Source organism: Sarcophilus harrisii, chromosome 4, assembly GCF_902635505.1.
Source record: "Sarcophilus harrisii chromosome 4, mSarHar1.11, whole genome shotgun sequence".
NCBI classification, from domain to species: Eukaryota; Metazoa; Chordata; class Mammalia; order Dasyuromorphia; family Dasyuridae; genus Sarcophilus; species Sarcophilus harrisii.
Genome location: NC_045429.1, coordinates 367,628,418 through 367,652,116, shown reverse-complemented (window position 1 = coordinate 367,652,116; position 23,699 = coordinate 367,628,418). Strand labels below are relative to the sequence as shown.

The 23,699-nt window shown below is 34.8% G+C and overlaps 1 protein-coding gene across 1 annotated transcript in view; it reads right to left on the bottom strand.

Annotated features, from left to right (window-relative positions):
- Window positions 1–23,699, bottom strand: part of DISC1 (DISC1 scaffold protein) — a 500,053-nt gene that overhangs the window by 270,743 nt on the left and 205,611 nt on the right. The window contains 1 exon segment of the mRNA XM_031966908.1: window positions 15,527–15,715. Coding sequence (XP_031822768.1) covers window positions 15,527–15,715 — 189 coding nt within the window.

Sequence of the window (23,699 nt, the reverse complement as noted above, 5' to 3'; positions counted from 1 at the left end):
GAGCTTACAACCTAATAGGAAAGACAAATAACTAACAAATATATAAACTATATATGGAGACATATATATATATATATATATATATATATATATATATATATATATATCCTATAGAGAAAGACAGAGAGAAGGAGGGAGGGACAGAGAGAGATACTCTCTCTATATATATGTACACAAGCAAGGATAAATGGGAGGTAATTGAAAAAGGAAAGCACTAGAATTAAGAGAGATTAGGGAAAGCTTCATAAAGAAGTTAAAATTTATGCACATATTTAACCTACATCAGATTGCTTGCTGTCTTGGAGAGGGGGAGGGAGAAGAGAGAGGAAACACAAAGTTTTATAAAAATCAATGTTGAAAACTATCTTTACCTGTATTTGGAAAAATAAAATATTATTGGATGAAAAGGGGGGGGTGTAGAATTTAAATTAGAATTCAAAGGAAGCTAGAAAGGTGGGTGTATAGTTGGAGCAGAGGAAGGAAAGCATTTCAAACATGGAGAACAGATGGAGAAAATGTCCAGAGTTGAGAGATAAAATGTCTTGGACAAGTGAGGAGACAAGTGTCTTGGGATCAAAAATTAGGTTTGGGGAGTATGGTGTAAGAAGACAAGTAAGGAAAAAAAGAAGACTGGAAAGGCAGGAGGAGGTAGGTTTTGAAATTCTTTGAATGTTAAACAGAGTATTTTGAACTTGTTCTGAGAGGCAATGGAAGACACTGCAGTTTATTAAATGGGGGTGACATCCTCAGACCTTAGGAAAATCACTTTAATGGTTGAAGAATGTATTGGAGCAGGAAAACCCTTGAGGAAGGCAGCCCCACCTGCAGATAATATATCCCTGGGTATGGATTTAGGTTTAATAAGCATAATGTTGAATATCAGAAACCTAGTGTCCACAAGGGCTCTCCCATTATTATGACCCTAAGGGCTAGGGGTAACATCAGTGATAATCCAACTCCTTATTTTACAAATGGTGCAAGAGGTGTGGAGATACTGGCAAAGTACTTACATAAAGAGCTGGTAACACATTAGAACAATTTAAGCAATAAAGATCATGGAAATAGATTGTGAGCCTCTCAAGAACAAGGACTGTCTTGTGCTTTTCTATGTATACTCTGCACTTAGCACAGTTCTTGACACATGCAAGGCAGTTAACAAATATTAACTGACTGATACTACAAAGTGAAATTTTCTAAGGAAGAGAAAAGATGGTTTTACAGGAATGGAGAAAGTGGGGAAAGAGATGAAGGAACACTTATCAGCCTGAACTAAAAGCTCAGTGCCAGAAAAGCATAAAGAAGATCTGCTAATAAAGAACAAAGTTTCCAAAGAGGGAAGAAATGAGGGAAAAATGACTCAAAGATAATGTTTTTCTAAAAAGTTGATGTACTACCACCCTCAACCTCCACAAAAAAGGGGGTGAATAATTCATGGGAGAGCAAACGTTCATGCTGAGAACAGGGTTTTTTTAAGTGAGAAAATAAACTTTTCTCCAAATCTTTTGTTTTTGTTCTTCACATTTCCAAATATACCAAAATATGATACTTGTATGATTTATACATAATACATTTTTTGTTCCTAAACTAACAGATTGTAAAGGAAACTAAGAAATGATTAAATATTCTTCAAGCTCCCCTCAAATTCCTATTCTTTCTCCTCCCTTAAAATGAGGATAGTTCTACACCACTCCCTCCTATGATTTTAAACTTTCTGGAAGTCATACTTCTCCAATCACATACAATAACATCATTTTATGGTCATTTTCTCTAGTATTTCAGTTTCATAAAGGGTGAGAAGAATATTGTTCATTTTGTGTAGGCAGAGCATCCTGTAATATATATTCTTATACATATATAACCATATCTATAATTTCTTTCTCTGTGCACATGCAGAGCAACAGCTATAGAGAAAAAACATATAGCTATAGATGTATATGTGTGTGTCTATATATATATATATAATATATATATATATACATAATTTCTATAAATGAAGAAGCAGGCAAAGAAATATTAAATGATTTACCCAGGCTCACACAGCAAGTGCTTGAGGATGCATTTGAACTTTAGTCTTCCTAATTCCAGATTCAGCATTTCTATCCACTTTCGCCACCTTAGAGATCCTGTGTCTAGTGAAGGGGATTTACCCTTCCCTTTATGATCTTTTTTTTTTTTTTTCATTGAAAATGAGGTCATTAGAAAAAGGAAGCTTTTTAACCTAAAGGCAAGATTTCCAAGTCCAAACACTTAATCCAAAGTAGGCCTCCTTGTCAAGTTCTGCACCTCCCCAGATCCTTTTCCACACTCCCCAAAGCAAACAAATGGAAGTTACTAAATGAGATTTCATTCATGCACAGCAAAGCAAAATATTGCCATTGGATATTCTCTTTTAGAATCCTTTGATATTGGGAAGTTTCCGCTGTATCCAGCTCTGCTGGTTCACCAAGCCAGATTTTTGCACTACATCTGCAGTATCTTTTATACTTGGGCAGCTGGCACAAAGTGAGAAAATTCATTAACATGCTAATGATGTCCTATTTAAAATTCCAGCTCTGATTATTCTGTGATTAAATCTCTCCCCTTAACGTCTGCTTCCTTATATCTGCCTTACAGTGCGAAATCAACAATATTAATAAAGTACAATACAGATTACCAATTTATACACAAGGGATGGAAAAACACTTATGTAAATCTTAATGTTTAGTTTTTTTCCTGAAAAGCATATGCACCAGACAGCAAAAAGTATAATAATTTTGTATGACCCCCCCATACAATAATTAAAGGCATACAGTTAATTTCCATAAGTATTTAGGGGCTAAAAGATAAATTAATCTTTTCATTTAATTTCCCTGCCCTTAAAACTTGAGTGAAATTCAAATATTCTCTCTTGAAGTCTTAAGAAGAGAGTTATTTCTCTCCCTAGAATTCCTCTTTGTGATAGATACTTTTAAATCAGCAAAACAATTACATTGACTCTCCATTCTTGCTTTTAAAGTGTATCTAAACACTATTTCACCTTCTTATCCCAAAACTCAATTCTTCTGTTTCATTCCTCTGGGCTGCCCCAATTTGCATATTTTATTCAGACAACTAAGGCAAATGTCTTATAGCACCTTCATTTTAAGTTAATGCCATCAAATTCTCATAATTTCATCAAGATGAGAAACCTACTTGGAGTAAGTAGGTTAACATCAAAAACAAAAACAAAACTTAGAAGTTGGCAACTAGTCCCATCACTTCCTTGCAAATAAAGGGAGAAGAAATGCAAGCTGTCATATTTTATATTCTTGGGCTTAAACATCAATGTAGACATTGACTACAGCCATGAAATTAAAAGGCGCTTATTACTAGAAAGAAAAGCTATGTCAAATCTGGACAAAATACTCAAGATCACCTTGCTGACAAAGGTCCATATAGTCAAAAATATGATTTTTCTGTAGCAACGGATAAGTAGGAGGGTTATATTCTAAGGAAAGTTGAGCCCTGTGGAATTGACACTTTCAAATTATGTGGCTAGTAAAGACTTTTGAGGTTTCCTTGGATAGCAAGGAGATCTAACTAGTCAATATTTAAAGAAATTAATGCAAGCTATTCATAGGAAGGTCAACTACTGAAAGTGAAAAATACCGTGGCCACATAAAGAGAAGATGGGATTCACTGGAAAAAAAAACAAAACAAACAAAAAAAAAAAACTCTGATGTGGAAAAGATTGAAGGCAAAAGGAAAGGGGGACGACCAAAAATTAGATGAGTAGAGAGTGTCATGGAATCAACAACCATAAGCAGGAACAGACTTGAGGAGATAATGGAGGATAGAAGAGCTTTGAATGTTAAGGTCCAAAGGATAATGAAAAGGCATAATTGAATGACTGAAAAAACAACATTTCTTTAATCAAGAGTATCCAAATTGTGCTTTTAATTTGAAAATGTAAACAAAAAAATTAAGTTTCACAACAATTTACCGAACTTCTATTAGACACAGGGCACAATGCTAATCACTCTGGGTAATACAAAGAAGGATAATGCAGTCTCCAAACTCAAGACATTGGGGGCCTCTGGTTGGGGCCGTTCCATTTGCTCAGTTACAAGGTACAACAAGAATGGGTAAGGTCATCAATACTCTTCATCAAGTTATGATAAAAATAATAGTAGTAAATGTTGTACTTTAAGGGTTGCAAAATATTTTGCAGTTATTATTTAACTGGATTATTAAACTAGCATGGGAGAAAGTTACTATAGATATTATTCATTATTCCTTTTTTAAGGATGAGGCTCAGAGAATATTTGCTATGATCACATAGCTATTAAGCATCAGAGAAATTTTTTGAATATGGAACTTCTAGAGTCTGAATCCATGGTCTTCCAATATGACAAACTAATAATCATCATCATCATCATAATAGCATGTATATGATACTTACTATGTACAGGGAATATTGCTTTGCAATTATTATCTCATTTGATCCTCATAACAATCCTGCAAGGTGGATGCCCCATTTTTATAGATGAGGAAACTGAGGCAAACCGATTAAGTGATGCCCAAAGTTGCACAGCTAATAAATGTCTTGTGCCAGATTTGACTCCTACTCTAGTTTATTTTTTTCTTTATTATGAATAGAATGCTTTATATTATAGTAGCTTCCTGATTATTTCCTGCTTGATTACTATTGCTATAATAATTTGTTGGCTTTTTTTGGTCGATATATGTGATTTCAGCGATGTGGGAAACTAACAATAGGGATATTCCCTCCATTTTTGGACACCAACATCTCCTCTCTAACTTGTAATAGTATTATAATATGGGCTGAGATAATGAAAGGCCTACAACTTGTCACTTGCCCACAACTACTCTATGTGAGAGGAAGGCCTTGAGCCCTGGTCTTTCTGGCTCGAAGTCCATCCCACTCTATCCATTCTGCCAAGACTCTCCTCATTAATAATAGAGATTAATAAAATATAGTTAATAAAACATTTATGTCACACCTTAAAATTCACAAAGCACTCTCATCAGAACAATCCTGTAAGATAGGTAGTGCATATATTATTTATAATTCCCATTGTCAGAGGAAGAAACTGAAGTTCAGAGAAAATAATGTAATAGACCCATGATCATGAATCTAGTGTTACATCTCCTGACTCCAGATCTAACACATTTTCTAATGTGCTTTCTAATTTCATTTTCTGTATTCTATTCACTTTGAAATGCTTCTACTAATATCCAGTCTGACCTAGCAAGTGCCTGGTTTCTGCTTCAGTCTGCTCTCCCAATTTCTAGAGTCCCTCTCCCTTCTATGGATCAATAAGGAGTACTCCTGCCTCAGTCTGATCTCCAGGATGTTATCACTGGTGATTAATTCCTTTTCTTGTGCTACTCAGTGTTGGGGGTCTCAACAAGGAATGCCAGATAAAACTTCAAGTACTGAAGAGGATATGAAATATATACCTATAAAGATAAACAAGGATACAAATTGTATGTCTTTAACTTAAGTTTGTAATATTGTTGCATATTATTTCTCTTTATACAATTTCTATTTCAGTCAAATTGTTGCCAAATGTTATATGTATAAAATATTCTATCCTCCATGTCTATGTCTTTGTGATTAAAGGTGCTTCCCTATGTCTGGAATGCAAGCAGACAATCAACAAGCATTTCTTAAGTACCTACTATGTACTGAGGATGCAAAGAAAGGCAAAAGACAATTCCTGCTGTCAAAGTGCAGCACAGAGTCTAATGAGGGAGACAAAATGCAAATAGCTGTGTACAAATAAACTACGAACCTGATTAAAAGAATATAATATAAGATGCTAAAATTAGGGCGGATTGAGAAAGACTTCCTTACAAAATGGGTTTTAGCTGGAACTGATGGAAGTCAGTAGGCAAGAGTGAAAAAGGGGAGACTTCTAAGCATGTAAGCACCCAGTAGAAATTGCTAGGGTCTAAAGATGGAGTGTCTTGTTTAAGGAGTAGTAAGGGGGTCAGTGGATTCACAGAGTATGTGAGAGGGAAAGCTTAATAAAATAAAATTTAAAAAAATAAAATAAAAAAACAAAGTTTAATAAAATGGTAATATTTAATAGAAAGAGGGAAAAAAGTTGGCAGTTTATGAAGGACTTTGATACTTAATCCCAGGAGTGATGGAAAGTTATTGGAATTTAATGAGGGGGAAAGGAGGGGTATGACATGGACAGCTCTAGACTTTAGGAAGTTCCCTTGGATCCTGAGTGGAGGATGGACTGGAGAGGGGAGACATTCATGGCAGGCTGACCATCCATCAGTCTAATGCGATGCCCATGTGTGAGATGCTGAGGGCTTGGTCAGGATGGTGACAGAAGGGTCAGAAGAGAGAAGACCCCTACCTCATTGAATCTCTATGTCTCTTCCAAGCACAAGAGTGGTTTGATTTCCAAAAGAGGACTTTTCACATGCCCCATGTTATTAGGTCCTACATTGCTTCTGACCCAGTAGAAAATAAAGCCCTGTGAGGCTCATTATATGCAAGGGCTGTTTTGTTTTTATCTTTATATGTTCAACATTTAGCACACTACCTTGTACACAGTAGGGGTTTCATAAATTTTCTTGAATTGTATCAAGGCAAATTGAGGGTATAAATTTGGGATCAAATACAATCTACTTTGAATTTTTTTTTAAGTTCATCACATATGTACCCAAGGAAACAACAAAAAAGACATACAAAAAGTTGGCAATTCCATATTTCATAAATATATACACATTAAAATTTTATCCAAAATTAAATTCATATTGTAATACAGCCCTCAATTAAGTGACTCCAAATGTAAATTTCTAAAAGGAATAAGCTATAAGCTTCTGATGAAAAGGAACTGGAATACACCCACCTAGGGAATGGAGAGGAAGGAAAAAAAAAGAAATTTACATGTTAACTTTATTATATATTTAAAAGGAATAACAAGTTTTATAGAAGAGATTTACAGTCCCATGCGCAATCATCTTTTTTATTATACTATGTAATAGAAATGTTTTATTTCCATAAATTAGAAATTCCAATAAATTAGAAATAAAATAAATTTTAAAAAATTAAAAAAACTGTTTCATATTTGTTCACATTTTCAAAGCCCAGTATAGCACTTGACATATAATAGGTACCTAATAAATCTTTGGTCATCAATTGATTGATCAATCGATATATTATATTCAATGTTCTTAGAAGAATGAGATACTATGGGATATGGAGGAAGAAAAGAAAGAGCTTTGCAAATGATATGAGAGATTCCCCTATAATGTGTCTCCAGTGCTAGGATTTTGGGAAACAATCAAATGAAGAGATTGTCTTCCTTCAAGTTCTACCTACCTTTTTCAAAAAGATTTTCTTTTAATGCTAGTGCCTTCCCTCTGTTGATTATTTTCATTTAATCATGAATATATCTCATTTTACACAGTTATCTTTCCTAGATTATGAACTCTTCGAGGACAAAGACTATCTTAATCTTTCTTTGACTTCACAGCACTTATCACAGTCCCTGGAACTTATATAGTAGTTACTTAATAAATGTTTATTTACCACAAGACTAAAATGTCTATCATGTCAGTCCTGGGAATGTATGCTAATGAGCAGAGCATGTGGTGAGAATAAATAGTGTGAGTATAGAGAAAGAGATGAATAGAATCTGGGAGGAGCAGAAAAGCTAGAGATTACTATCTTGATGCCCAAGTCATCCTCCCCTTGTGTTTTCATTGTGGTACATGAGAGTATTAATAATGATTTATGTTGAAAACAGAGGGCATAGCAAATAAAATGTTGACCTTGCTGTCAGAACAACCTGAATTCAAATCCTTCATCTAACAAATACTAATTGTGTGATCTTGGACAAGTAACTTTAGCTCTCATTTCTCCAAGCCATTCTCTGAGACTATAAATTTCAGAGAAGATTCCAACCTACTTTGGTAGAAAGAAGAGAGTTTTCTCTTAATGGGATTACTTATACCAATAAAATCATATTCTGTCCCTATCCTTGGGTGGATCCAGGGTGGAGATTTATTCTGTACTGGAGGTCACACTCAAAATTCTTGGGAAATGGAGGAATAAATCATCTATGTTTTTGTTATAACCTGGAAAAAGCTGTCAGCTACTTACTCAACTCCAATCCTTAGAGAAAGGGTGCCCAAGTACAGACTTCCGAACATAATTCATGTCTGTATACAGCATTTCTCTTTCTCCTGTTACAGATATATAAATACACATAACATAGCCTTTGTAAAATATATTTTCTGGAATTACAAATCCAACAATTGGTAGAATGTGGAATGTGGCTTATTTCATCTCGGTTGGGAATTCCTCTTTTTTTCCCTCCAAGATTATTCATTTTATTTGCCAATATCCAACAAATAGATCCAGAAAAAACCCCAAAGACTATATAGTTCAGATCTGACCATCTTTACATCATCTTTCTTAGACTATTATCTGAAGGAAATCCAATGAGAGTGAACTCATTGCTTCTGAAGTCCTTTATTCTTTTGGTCATCTTGAATTACCCAGAATTTTTTTTTTTTTACATTAAGCCTAAATCTGACTCTGCAAGTCTTACTCAGCACTATTTTTTCTATCTAAGTCAGAGCAGAAAAAGCCTAATCCTTCTTTCAAATATCAGTCCTTCAAATTCTTGAAAGCTACAATCATTTTTCTCTAAATCTCTTTTCCAGATTAAGAAACTATAATTCTTTTCAGCAATTCTTATGGCTTCCCTAATTCTTTTACCTTCATGGTCACCTTCTTCTGGAAAAATTCTAATTTGTCTGTCTTTCCAAAAAGATGATATCTTGAGGGTGAAAACATTATTCCAGATGTAGCCTGGCAAGAGCAGGGCAGGACAGAACCAGCTCCCTCCTTGTGGAAAGTTGATTTGCAAACTAAAAGGTCACCTATTGCTTCCTTGAAGTTCCATTCAGCCCAAAGTACTTCAAATCCATTTATTACTCGATAGGTTCTAGGAGTGGATTTAGGAGAATGAGGAAGAGATACAGTAAAAAGCTAGTGCAAGTCACAGAGAAGGCCTTCGTGATGGTAATGAGCCATCTGCAATTTGGAATCCTCCATGGTAACAAATTCTCATTCCATTTGTTTATGTTTTATTCATCACATATAAAGTACTTTGTGAAATGACAATGATGAGCTCCTCAAAATACTGTATGCTTTTTTCTTTGAAAAAAAAATATGGGGGCTATTAATGGATTTCAATAGCACAACAGTTCCACTGAAAATATCTCTATACTAAATTTGTCCATCTCTGTCACAACTCCCACATTCTTAAATGTAACAGGATTCCCATTTTGTGCCAAAAATAAGGTGCTTGAAGAAGATCATAGATTTTTATTTTTTATTCAGTTAAAACAACTTGTAAGCCAAAGTATATTAAAAAGTATTCATGATGATAATTTACACTACTTATAAAAATCAAGTCAAAAGAAATCACACTTCATTTTGTAGTGTGTGTGTGTGGGCTGGGGAATGATATGAATTCTTAGCAACCTAATTATTAATTATAGACTGATGTTATGCTGCATAATGGATTACGATGTGGGAAAAAACTTGTAACTAAATTCAGAAAACTTGGGTTAGAGTTCTGACTCTTTCACTTATACTGGTCATATGACCCTAAATAAATTCTTCAACTTTCCATAAATTTAGCTTTCTACATTTGTAAAATGTATATAATATTTGCACTTAGTATGCAACATTTATATAATTAGTGTAAAGAAAAATACTTTCCAAAATATACAATGGTATATAAATGGGACCTATTATTATTATTCAATGATATGCACATACCCCCATGTCACCCTCCCAAAGCATATTATCAGTGGAAATGAAAAGCAAATATAGCATAAAGGGGATCTAGATTGGTGAATCAACTGGGAAATATACATTAATGGGAGGGCATAATGACAATACATATTACTCTCATTGACTTATAGGACCCCATGAAAAAGAAGGAATAACTCAAACACTTCCAAAGGTTTTCATATTGTAGCATATGCTCTGGTGCTACTTTTCCAATTCCCACCCAACTTGATGGGTGTAATTCCCACAGCTTGGCTGACATGTGTTCTTTCAATGTCCTAAGAGTAGCACTGAAAGTTGGGGAGAATAAATGACTTTCTAATTCTTTAACTCATTAGGTCCCATTGATTTATTTCTTTTCATTATCAATTATATCAATTAGACAAATTACTTTTAGTTCAGGATAGTAAGTAAGATGATATAGAAGGAATAGCTGGTATAAAACCATATCCCAAAAGTCTGTGACACATTCTCCCACCAATATATATACAGGATCTAAGGGAAAGTGAACTCAAACTTAAAGTACAAATATAGCATAGGGTCACAGTTTCTGGTTACTAAAAGTCTCTTTCTTCCTTCATTGATATGCTCCTAAAGTTCTTTAAGAATGGGGAAAGTCTCTGCTCAGCTTCTTATAGCATCTTAAAGCTGTCTTTCTTCAATATGATTAGTTTGTCCTTGTCTTCCAAAGCAAATACTTTTTCTTCTATGATGGAGATGCTGCTAAGATTAGGACATTGATGGAAAATCCAAAATCCTCTAAACCTTTGAAGTTCATAAAGTCTTTCTCTAACCAAGGGGTGGAAGAAGACAAGGAAAACACTTTTTTCCCCCAAATTGATTCCTTCTCGGAGGCTTGACTGGGAGGTTTCCACACCTAAACTGCTAGATAATTAAATCTACAGGTTCCAAACTTGGCCTGCTATTTTTATCTAAAACTCAAAGAGTATTACCAGTTTCCAATAAATCCAAAAATACTTACCGTGAAGCATCATTTCACTTCATGGAATGGATTTTAAGGATTTCTGAATATCAAGAATTTTTCACACTTAGTCTAAAGTGATTGATTGATACAAGAGAATTATCTGGACTTAGTTCACATTTCAGGGATGTCATCTAATCACTTATTCTAAGTGGCAGAAGTGGTAACTGGGTGATTAACTCAACTGATTCCAAATCCTCCTATAGAACCCAGCTTCTTAAACTTTGGATCACAACCCCATATGGGATCTTGTAACTGAATGTGAGGGTCATGAAATTGTAATTGGTTATCAATAAATATTTGATTTGTATACCTATTTTATATACTTAAAAATGTAGGGTTATGTAAAAATTTCTCAGGTGAAAAGGGGTTGTAAGTGGAAAAAGTTTAAGAAGCCCTGCTATAAAGTAATAGAATATTAGCAACATATAATCATAGATTTAGAGTTTGAACAATCTTAGAGATTATATAGTTTAACGTACTTCTTTTACAGATAAGAAAATGAAGTCTCAGAGAATTTAAATGATTTGCCCAGAAATCAACTAAAGCCCTCATTTCTCATACTTTCTACCAAGCCACAGACTTTAAAGGTCATTAACTTTAGAAGTGTAAATTTGATCTCCTCTACCTAAAAAAAATAAACTACTGGATGAATCATGCATTTTTTATTTGTTTTCAAATTTTAGTATTCATTCAAAATAGTCTATTATATATTCTTCAAAAGTTTCACCACTATTTGAAGCAAATAACTTCCCAATTATTTTTGTAATTTTTCTGTTTTTCTCATTAAACTAATTATTTCTTTAGGGACAAAAATGAGACTGATTCTTTGCCTTGCAGAGCTGTCCCATGAAAAAATGTTGGATTTTAAACCAACTTTTTAAAGAGCAAAACTGGCTCTTTGTGGTCAACTTAAGACTATAACTCAAGATCCCTTTAATTTTGCCTGACATGAGAAGAACTTCAAAGAGAAGCATGTATGTATCTCACTTGTGATGTTTTATAAAGAAAGAAGCTTTAGCAGGACCTAGTAAACTGAACTTGCTACCTTGGGTCTATCTCTTTCTGCAACATACAAATTTAAGGTAGAACTGGCTATTTCATAATTTAATTTCTAACTTGTAGCTTGTAGCTTTCCCACTTTTCTCCATATCAACCTAGCATTAACCTAGCATATCTTAGGATCTTTATCATGTAGAATTTTGGAAGGGACAAGAGAAACTATCTAATCCAATTTCCTCATTATGAAGATCAGGAACTAACCACAGAGACATTAAGTAACCTAAGATCACACAAGTAATAAAAAGAAAAGTCAGAATTTGAATCTAGGTACTGTCACCAGATTCATTCTCTTTTCATCATATCATCTGTCTTTCAAGTGACTCTTCTTTTAAACAGTTGTTCTTAAATAATTTTGTATATATTGATTGCCTCCCTCCAAATTATAAGATGTTGATTCTCTAAAAATAAGGCTACATCTATTCATCAGATATTAATTCATTCTCTCAAATATTTAATTTGTTTTCTTCTTTATATCCCTAGCTTCTAGCATTATATTTGGTGTGTAACATTCAATAAATAAATATATAATTCATTATGCTAGGTAGGCCGTGCCCTCAATAGTGCAATAGCTTATTAAACTAGTCTTTGTAAAAGGGATATTTCGAAGTTGCTTTATAATTTCATCACTCAGATTGTTTCAGCTTGTAACTGACCAAAACAGACAGCAGAAAAATGGATGTAAATTAATTTTCTCAAAGATCTTATATTCTTCATTTCCCAGATAAAGAAATAGTGTCCAAACTGTATCCTTAAATCATTCAAATATACCTTAAAATTAAACTTACACAAAAATCCATGGATAAATGGGAAGAAAAATAGAGGAGATCTTCCATAAGAAAGAAAATTTTTATTTGGCCAAAGATAGACCTTATAAATACCAACTCAAGATTTAAGGAGAACTTCGGGGATCTTGGACTTATATTGTGTGTCTATAAACCCCTGGAATAAGTAATGCTGGAGTGAGGGGCATTAACACTGGAGAAAGAGATGTCCAGGGTAGCAAAAGTGAGATGAGAAAGGGAAATCAAAGAAAAAAATAATCCCAAGATGTCAGCAGGATAAAAGTATGATAGCTGTCACTGAATAAGAAGAGAGAAGGAGAAAGGAAAGAATGAACTAAGAAGAAAAGAAAAAAATGCTTATCAGGGAGGCACAAAATGAATCGATAAGGGCTATTTTGCAGAATATGTATGGTGGGGTAGGAAATCTTGAAGGTCTCTATAGAGAAGCAGAGAGGCAGAGGGTGAAGGTGGGATGCAAGGCTCTTTAAAGTGACTGATAAGCATTGGAAAGAAATGTCTCAAAAAGAACACTTAAGACTGGAAGGTAGCTCCCAGATGTGGGGACCAGAGAGTGAAAACTGACAGAACATACAATAGGACAGACTAGGAAAGTCTGAGGCAAAAGAAAAACAAGCAAGAGAACAAAAATATCTGAAGCTAGAAGATGAAATAACTGCAGTAGTCTGGGAAGGATATATTGAGTTCTATAGGCCAAAATTTAAATGATATGAACTGAAGCATATCTAGAGAAGGAGACCAGTATCGTGAGGTGCTAGAGACTATGTCATGAAGAATGTTTGAAATAGCTGAGACAGCTTACCTTAAGGAAAAGAAACCTGGGGAAAACAGAAAAGTTGTTTTCAAATATTTGAGAGGCTGTCATAGAAGAGAGTGAGAATAGCAGAGTAAGCACAAATCACAAAAAAAAATGGATTCTGAAAGAAATGATTATTAATAACCAATGGTTTGGGGAGACTCAAAAATTCAATCTCTTGAAGGACATTATTGATAACAATATTGAACTCCACTCAGGTGAGGAAACCATTGTGTTCTACTCAGGTTTAAATAGGGATAAATTCTTGAATAGATTGCCCAAGACTGAGTAACATAAAAAAATAATATGATCAAAATTCATAGGTTCAATCCCTCATTGTAATATTTATTCTTTCATTGTAAATCTGATTGTTAACAATCAGATTATTAGCCCTTGGGAATACTACTCTTCCAAAGTCATGAGCCTGCCACCATGATTCTCTTTGGTATAAAAGAAGGATAGTCAAATGACCATCCTTTCATTAATAAACATTCTAGAATTATTGATATAATGATTAAATTACTCCAAAATTATTTCTCTCAAACATTTTAAATATTACATTTTACATAAGGACAAATTTCCAACAAATACAATTATAGACAAATGGATAAATGTCCCCATAACTGGTGATCTGTAGAGGTTGGCTGGGTATATTGTTGGGTCAGCTAGGTAGTAAAGTGAACAGAGTACTGGACTGTAATAAGGAAGACTCATCTTCTTGAGTTCAAATCTAGCCTCAGACACTAACAGTGTAACCTGGGCAAGTCACTTAATCCTGTTTGCCTCAGTTCTTCATCTGAAAATGAGCTGGAGAAAGAAATGGCAACCTATTCCAGTATTAATTCCAAGAAAACACCAAATGGGCTTCACAATCAGACACTATTGAACCCTAAGATGAGTTGAAGATATTATAGAGATTTCTGTTCAAATTGAAAGTGGAATAGAAGATTTTTTTAAGTCATAGAGTCCTCAAATTATAGACTCAGAAGCCACTAGGCTCAACTACCTCATTTTACATATGTAGAAACTGAGACCCCAAAGAAGTCAGGTGACTTGCCTATAACACAGGCAAGTAAGCATGAAAGGTGAGGTCTCTTCAACTCCGAAATTCAGGGATTCTCAAAGCTATGAACAACTATGAAATTTAGACCTCAGTCTCCTTTTATTTCCAAAATAATTCCCTACCTACCTTCCCCATACATACATAGCACTTTTTTTTGGTTTTGATATACACTTTTGAAACTTCCTGTGGCTCAAATCCAATATGGTAGATGCTATTTTTATAAGCTTTTTTCATTTTATTTAAATACATTTTTTTTATTTCACTATTATTTCTGAATATATCCCCCATCTATCCTTACCCAAGCCCCAGAATAGAATCTTGTGACAAAAAAATCAAATAAACAAAAACAAAATATTGAATGCCTCTGACAATGTATGCAATATTTTGCCTCTTAGTTCCCCACCTCTCTGTTGAGAGCAGGGAGGTATATTTCATGATCTATTATCTGTTGTCTAGAACCATTATTAGATTTTCAGTGACTCAGAGTTTGACTTCTTTTAGTGATTTTTCATTGACAGTGTTGTAATAAGTGTGTATACTATTCTGATGTTGTTTCTTTCACTCCATATCTTTCGTAAAGGTTTTTTCCATTGTACTTCAACAATATCTCATCATTCTCAAGCTGCCAATACAGCTTTACCAACCTTTACACACAGATGCAATTTGTTAAGTTTTAAAATACCAAAATAAGTATCAACCAAAGAAATAGCTCAGACATCCGTGCCAACAGAAAGACTGTGCTAAATGATCAAAAGACCATTAGCAAACTCAGAGGGGAAGGAGAAAAAAAATGTCACTCATAAATAACAAGACAAAAACTGACAACAGATCCAGCCTCCTCCTGTTAGTCAGATGCCTGCCAAAACTCCTAGCCCACCCCCAGCTCCCAACTGAGAAAGTGTTCTCTCTGTCACCCTTCACAGTAGTATTCCCATGAAGCAGTGTTGTTCTACCCCTGACACAATCATAGCAAGCTCTCTTGTCAGCCAACAATTGGTGAACTACTTACCATAGGCAGTCTCCCCCTGCTCTATTTCTTGTCTCAGTCTGCTGTAATCTTCTTTAATTCTCTCCAATTTCCTGGCGTTCCTGGCAACAGGCACTAGCAGCTTGTTGATCAGGCCCTCCAGCCCTTCTTTCTCAGATGTTAACGACCTAATCTCCTCCATGAGATCCTTGGCTGTAGAGAAATTATTCCCTGCAGCACAATGAAAGAAAAAGCACAGGAAAGCAAGATTGGTGACACTGGGAGGTTAGGCAGAAAACCTGACAAGCTGGCACATGGGTACCACAATAACAGTGGCAGAATGGGAAGCATCATTTGGAACCGAACACTGAAAAATCAGTGACTCCTTAACCATCCACCACTATAGAAAAGGAGAAAACACTAGAGGGTGTTTTATAAATGGAAAGGACTTCTTCTTGCTTTGTGATCAGTTCTATTTCATATTACTCCCCTTCCTATACCCCTTAATTGTCTTCCTCGATGTTCTCCAACTCAACGTTCCATCCTCCATCTCTGTAGATGGTGTGCATCATCCACCAAGTCAAAAACTCTTTTCTCTACCTCTTAAAAATATTGGCTTCCTTCAAAGCTCAGTTGAGATGCTTTCTTCTATAGAAAGTTCCTTCTGATTTCTCTAGTTGTTAGTTCTCTCCCTACTCAAATTATCCCGTATTTTTAAAACATATGGTCTCCCCCTCGCTCCCAAATAGAATATAAGTTTCTTAAGAGAAGGAGATTTGTTTGTTCTTACCTCCAGCCCCTAGCCTTTGACATTACAAGAAGGACTAGACTTCTGATTTCATTTTTATATGTCCAGTAAAAGTTTGTTAAGTGCATACTATGTTCCAGGAACTGTGCTAAGCCTTTACAATTAATTAAATACACTTAGTTACAATTAATACAATTAAATGTATATAATTATTATAATTAATTGTATACAATTATTACAATTAATAAAAAGATTATTACATACAATTAATAAAAAAAAGACAGCCTCTGGCCTCAAGGATCTTATAATCTAAAGGGGGGAAATGACATTCAAAAGGAGACAAGAAAGGAGGGGGAGATTATGGAGTATTGAGTAGAGGGGCATTTTGTTCTATGGTTCTGAAACCAGGCAGAGAAGCAAAGAGTAGAGGGAGCCAAAAAGTCTAGTTTCTGCCCTCTCCAGAGAAAAGCATTAGGAAGAAGTTGGTATTCCATTCTCCAATCTCAAAAAAAAAAAGAGGGAAAAAGGAGGCTGAGGGAAATGGTGTCAATGATCAAAGGAGGCGAAAATTTGAAAATTGGCAGGACAGTAACAGGTGGCCCAATAGATAGAAACTGCTGATCCAAGACTATGGAGAACCTGAATTCAAATCTAGCCCCAGACACTTATTGCCTACATGACTTTGAACAAGTCACTTAACTCTGTTCATCTCAATTTCTTCATCTATAAAATGAAATGGAGAAGGAAATGACAAATCACTCCAGTATCTTTGCCAGAAAATCCCAAATGAGATCATAAAAAGTCAAGAAGAGCAGAGTGTAATGTTGAGGAAACTCCCTTTACAAATACAAATGGGCTCTGCAACTTCCTTAGAGTTGTCTAGGAAATTAAGAGCTTAAGTGGCTTGTCTAGAGTCATACAGCCAGAGTGTTTCAGAAGCAGAATTTTAGCAAAAGTTGCCCTGATTCATGGCTGGCTTGCACAGAGTAATTGCTTAATAAATGATTGTTGAGTCACATTCAGTATACTATGGTCCATTAGTACTCAGATTAAGATATAACAACTCCCAAATCATATTTAGTAATTTCACAAATTTATAAGGTATGTAAGTATGCATTAGTTCATTTCTCCCCAACATCAGACTTATAAAGATAATTTTCCTGCATTTTCAAATGATATTTCTTTTTTGTTTTATTCAGTGGACAGATTCCCTGCTAATATCAAAGCTGGAAATGTTTCTCCAAGATAAATATCACAGAATTCATTGCATTGTGCTATTTAAAGATTATACTATAATAAAAAGTGCGTGATCTGACAATATAAAGCATCAATCCATGATGTATTGCTGTGTTCCTATCATGATTATCACAATAGCAATAAGTAAGAAATCACACGTCCTTCCAAGTTAATTCAACCACCATATATAGCACAATTTGCAAGGCATTATCCAAGGCAATGAGAAAGACAGAAACAGAGATGATGGATTCTGTTTTTAAAGTGCTCATAATCTAACAAGTAAAAAAAGTCACATTTTTATCTGAGAGAGTGAGATTGGCACAAAAGACAAGTCTAGACAAAATGGTATATGAAGTGTGAGGAAGAGGAGATCAAAGGAAATCAAGGTTGGTGACATTGGAATCTGATTTCCTTTGGGAAAATGGATTTGAGCAGATGGCACTCAAGTTGGGTGAATGAAAGAACTTGATGGAATGAAATTGAAGGAATGGAGACTTTAACAGATGGAAGTTGGGGAGGGAGTCTTTCTTCCCTCTTTTGCCAAGACTGTACTTGGACAAAATCTGGGAAATATTAACTGATATGAGACCTGAACAAAAGTAATTTAGGAAGTCCCCAAACAATATCTCCTTCATTTAATTACTAAAGTTTGTATCAACAAAGAAAAATATCAAATTTCTAGGAGCGTTACCAGAAAGTCAAATGCAATGCCTAACACCTTAAAATTTTAGGAAAAAAAATTTAACTGAAATTTTCTATGGTTAATACACACAGTTGCACACGCCCATCTCTCTGAATACTCACTGTTTAAAAGAATTAGAAAGATCAAAGAAAATATAGTCCTGAAACACAGGTCAGAGTTTCTTTTTTAATGCTTTTTTTTTAATATCACACTCATTTGAAAACATTCCCCTCTTAATCTTCTTTACCTAATAAGCTTTCGCTTGAAAAAAATATTAAGCAAAACAAACCATTATATCCACCAAATCTGACAGTACATGCATAGTTTCAGTCACTTCCCTACCCTATCTACCACCCACCTTAGTCTCACACTATCATTTCCTGGTCCAACCACACGTGGAATATTATATTCACTTTTGGGACCCATACTTTAGTAAAGCCATTGATTAGCTAGAGATCTAGAGAAGACTGACAAGAATGATAAGGAGTCCTCTGATAATATACCATGTGATGATAAACTGAAGAAACTACAAATGTTCCTTCCACAGAGCAACTTTCCCCATTGTAGTTTCAACATATCACAAGTCACCATAAGAAATTAGTGGGGATTTGGAGGGAGTTTGACAATAGTTGCAGGTAACACACAAAGGCCTGCAGACAACACAGAAAAAGTTTAGAAATTTAGAAATCATAAAATATATATATAGTGTTGTATAATGTCAACTTTTTAAATCTTTTAATAACATAATAATGAAAACTTTTTTGATACAAAGATGGGGGGGGGGTCAAAACATTTACATAGATTTTCCAGGTTGCTGATCCTCTAACCCCTCAGCCATATGGAAGGAATAACTATAGGCTGTCTTAGTCTTGAAAATAGAAGAGTTAAAAAGATATGAAGCATCAATCCATGATGTATTGCTGTGTTCCTATCATGATTATCACAATAGCAATAAGTAAAAAATCACATGGTCCTTCCAAGGTAATTCAACCAACATATATAACACAATTTGCAAGGCAAATTCAACTATTCAAAGAAACAGGTTTCTTTTGATTTTGTTGAGTGGTTTGCTTAAATCTTTCTAGCTTTCCCCTCTTACATGTCCTAAAACATATAATTATCTGATTTATTGTCTATATTCATCATTTTTAAAATGAGACTACCACATACTGATCAGTTCCTGAGATGGTAGTAAAGTGACTGATTAAAATAATTGCAAAACACTTAGAAGACAGGATGTGACAGAAATATGAAGATAGACCAGGAATAATGGGTGAAATTTGGATAATGATAGACAAACTTAATGTAAGGAAAAATGAATTACTTTGAAAGAGAGGATGGAACCTGGGAGGGAGGGAGATAGGGAGGGAAGGAGGAAGGGAGAAAGGGAAGAAGGGAGGAAGGAAGGGAAGAAGGAAGGAAGGAAGAAAAAAAGGAAGGAAGGAAGGGAGGGAGGGAGGGAGGGAGGAAGGAAGGAAGGAAGGAAGGAAGGAAGGAAAAAAAGAAACAAGTGAGAGAGGTGAAAATAAGAAAGGGGAAGATGAGTAAAGGGGAAAAGGAAGAAAACAGAAAGAAGAAAGGCATTTCCAGGAGTAAATGTATTTGAAGTAAGGAAGCTGGCAACAAAGCCATAGAACTCTGGGCTCCCCAGCAAATGGAACTCATTACCAGCACTGGAGCCCAGAGTCCTTAATAAACCATGAGGAAGGAGAGATGATTAATTACAATCTGGTGCCACTTTTTTTATCCTGTGGAAGATGGCTTGGGAAAAAGTATAGCACTATATATGAAAGTTTCATCTCTGCAAAATGATTCCAAATTCCCAAAAGGAAAGTTTATATCAAAACCCGAGCTGTAGTGAAGTGGCACTCCATCCCCCACCATGGAATTAATATTTCATAAGCATTTTGGCCTCAGATCTATGCCCATAAGGCAAACCTTGTCTGATGTAGGTCTTCACAGCAGCTAGAAGATGCCTATAGCTCTGTGATAAAAATTCAGATAAGTAGATACAGATCTGTTCACCAACTACAGAAAATGCTATCAGTGAACTCCTGCCCTCAATCACAGTAACTAAAATGGGCATTTTTTCTAAATGACACATGAGTATTGACTCCAGGAAAAAAAAATACTGCCCTGACTAGCAAAGCTACAAACACATCTGTTTGCTTTTTAGCATACAAAAGGTACTTGGGGACTTGCATGCATTTTAAAAGCGTCTGTCAAAATATTTTATTTTGCAAATAACATAATTAAAATTCTCCAGGTTGACACCCAGGCTGCTGTTCATCTTATCTGCATTCTCTGTACATTCATATTTCTGTCACACCCTATTTTCTGGATGCTTTGTAATTATTTTGATCAGTCATCTTTTGCTACAATCCCAGGAACTGATCAGTACCTGGTAGTCTCATTTTAAAGATGATGACTATAGACAACATACTGAGTAACTGACTGGCTTAGGACACAGGAGAACAAAAAGCTAAAAAGTTTCAGCAAATCATCCAACAAAACCATTTTTATCCATCTAACTTAGACCTGAAATTCTTTTATCATCATCATTATTGGAACTTACATGTAATATGTTTGGAAAATTGTTGAGGGTTTTCAGTGATCATAAAAGTTAACAGTACAAAACGCATATTTTTAATATTCTCCAGTGATGTTACATGACTAAAAAATAATGGAAATGTAAGATATCAGAAGAATTGAAGTTACAAGTGACAGAAAGCAACCATAATATGTAACAATATGGTTATATCCTAAGGATCTATCCTGGACCTGTTTGTCTCTCCCTCACCTTCTCCCTCTCCTTGTCCCTCTTCTTCTCCCTCTCCCTCTCTCTCTTAAATATTCTCTCTATGCAGATGACTCCCAGATCTATATAACCAGTCCCAGTTTTCCAGACTACCTTCACTGACCACTTAGAATTCTATTGTCTATAAATATCTCAAACTCAAGATGTATAACACAGAACTCATTATTTCCTCAAAACCCACTCCCTTCTAAACGTCTTTATTTCTTGGGAAAATATAATTTTTTTATTCACCCGGGTTCTCTATCTCACAGTCCTCCTCAACATATTCTCTCAAACCTCATATCTAATTGATTGGCAAGTCTTGTCAATTCTACCTCCCTAGTATCTTTCTCATTCATCCTTTCTTTCTGATCACAAAACCACCACACTAGTGGCCTTTCTGCCTCCAGTCTCTTTTCTCTCCACTCTATCTTCCACACAGCTGCCAAAGTGATTTTTCTGTGGGTTATAACAATGTCACTTCTCTAGGTCAATCAATTCCAATAGTTCTCTCTTCTAGAATAAAATTCAGGCAACTGCTTGACATCTGAAGTCCTTCAAAATCTGGCTCCAATATGCTTTCCAGTCTTATTTTACATTACTTTCCTTCACACACCATGTGGTCTAGCCAACTGGCCTTTTTGCTGTTCCTTACCTAAAATGTTCTATCTCTTGTTTCAGTAATGTTGCTTAGACTATCAGTTTGAAATGTATTTCCACCTCATTGCCACTTCTTACAATCCCTAATGTCCTTCAAAACTAAGCTCAACAGAACCAGGAGATCATTACATACTTCAACAACAATACTATATGAGGATCAATTCTGATGGAAGTGCCCTCTTCAACAATGAGAGGATCCAAATCAGTTTCAATTGATCAATAATGAACAGAACCAGCTACACCCAGCAAAAGAACACTGGGAAACGACTGCTTGCATTTTTGTTTTTCTTTCCAGGTTATTTTTACCTTTCTAAATCCAATTTTTCTTGTGCAACAAGAGAACTGTATAAATATGTACACATATATTGTATTTAAGATATACTTTAACATGTTTGCATGTATGAGACTGCCTACCATCTAGGAGAGGGGTAGAGGGAAGGAAGGGAAAAGTTGGAACAGAAGTGTTCGCAAGGGTCAATGTTCAAAAATTATCCCTGCATATGTTCTGTCAATAAAAAGCTATAATTTAAAAAAAAAAGAATTCAAAACTAAGCTAAAAAAAATCACCTTTTATTTCATGTAAAAGAAATGAGAATTCTTGAAAGACTCGACTGTTATAAAAAAAAATCACCTTTTACATGAAGCCTTTTTTTTTTTTTTCTGAGGCAATTGGGGTTAAGTAACTAGTGTCTAGATCTAATTTGAACTCAGGTCCTCCTGACTTCAGGGCTGGTGCTCTATCCACTGTGCCACCTAGCCACCCCAAAGCCTTTTTTATCTTGAGTCGTTAATGTCTCCTCCCTTTAAAAAAATTATTTTATCCAGCAAGTGTTTTAAAGACATTCATACTATACTCAGCTTACAAGAGATGAACTTCCTTCAACCTACTAAGTGAATCATTACCATGGTCATTTTCATCAAACTTTAAAGTAATCCATGATTGTCACTGGATATTTCTTAATTTAAAAAATTAGAAATGCTTTCTCGTTAATTTATCAGCTAGCACTGAGCCATTAAGCTCCATTTTTGTTTATTAAATATTAAAGAATTAAAAAAAATTTTCCCCATAAACAATTGCTGCTTCCTCTCAGTCTTCTCTATTTCTCTGTCTCTCTCTCTCTTTCTGTTTTTCTCCCCTTTTTTCCTCTCCCCTTTATCTCTCTAATTAGGGATATCTCAAAACTACTAATCAACTTATAGAAATATCAAAGTTAATGATTATAAAATTTATTAATAAGCTAAGAAATAATGAGACAAAGTGATAAATTATTATAATATTTAAACTGTGAAAAAGATCAAAGATGTAGTTACCTTTAACCCTCTTTTCTATTTTTAATTTCTCACTTCTGCAACACAGTCCTACCATTCAGTTTCTCCATATTACAATCAACAAATAATGACAATATGTTTTAAGGTAATTTCTCTTAAGGGACAAATTCTTTCTCTCAAACATCTCAGGATCTCTGTCTCTGTCTCTCTCTATGTCTCTCTATCTCTCTGTCGCTCTCTCTCTCTTTTTCCTCTCTGTCTCTCTCTGTCCCTCTCTTCAGATTTTATTCCTCAGGCAATTTCCTTTTTTTAGGTTTCTTTATAAGAAATGGTTAAACAGTTCTATTAGGAGAGAAATTTTCATGCTATTTTTTCATTGCATCACTTGGTCCTCTTTTCAGTCATTAACTCAAATAACTTCTTTAGGATGACTTTAAATTGCCAATCTTCCACCTACTTATCATAAATACTAATTAAACTATAACTTTTTAAGGTTCTAAAGACTCTTTAAAGTAGTAATAGTTTTTCTAGTCTCTGAGAAGAGGCCAGTGAAATAGTGATAGCATTTCTATTTGTTTTGTAAATACTTTTATATGTAAATATTTTCCCCCTGTATTAGAACTGCAGAAACTTTTTTTCCCCATGAGCAGTTGCTCCTTCATTTCTCTGTCTTTGTCTCTGTCTCTATCACTCTCTTTTTTCTTTTTCCACACCCCTTTCCCTTCCTCCCTTGACACAGATAGATATCACAAAACTGTTAATGTCCTAGGTTTATATAGTTGGTTGGATGGTTGATTGTTTTTCTTCATTCTCAAAGAGAACC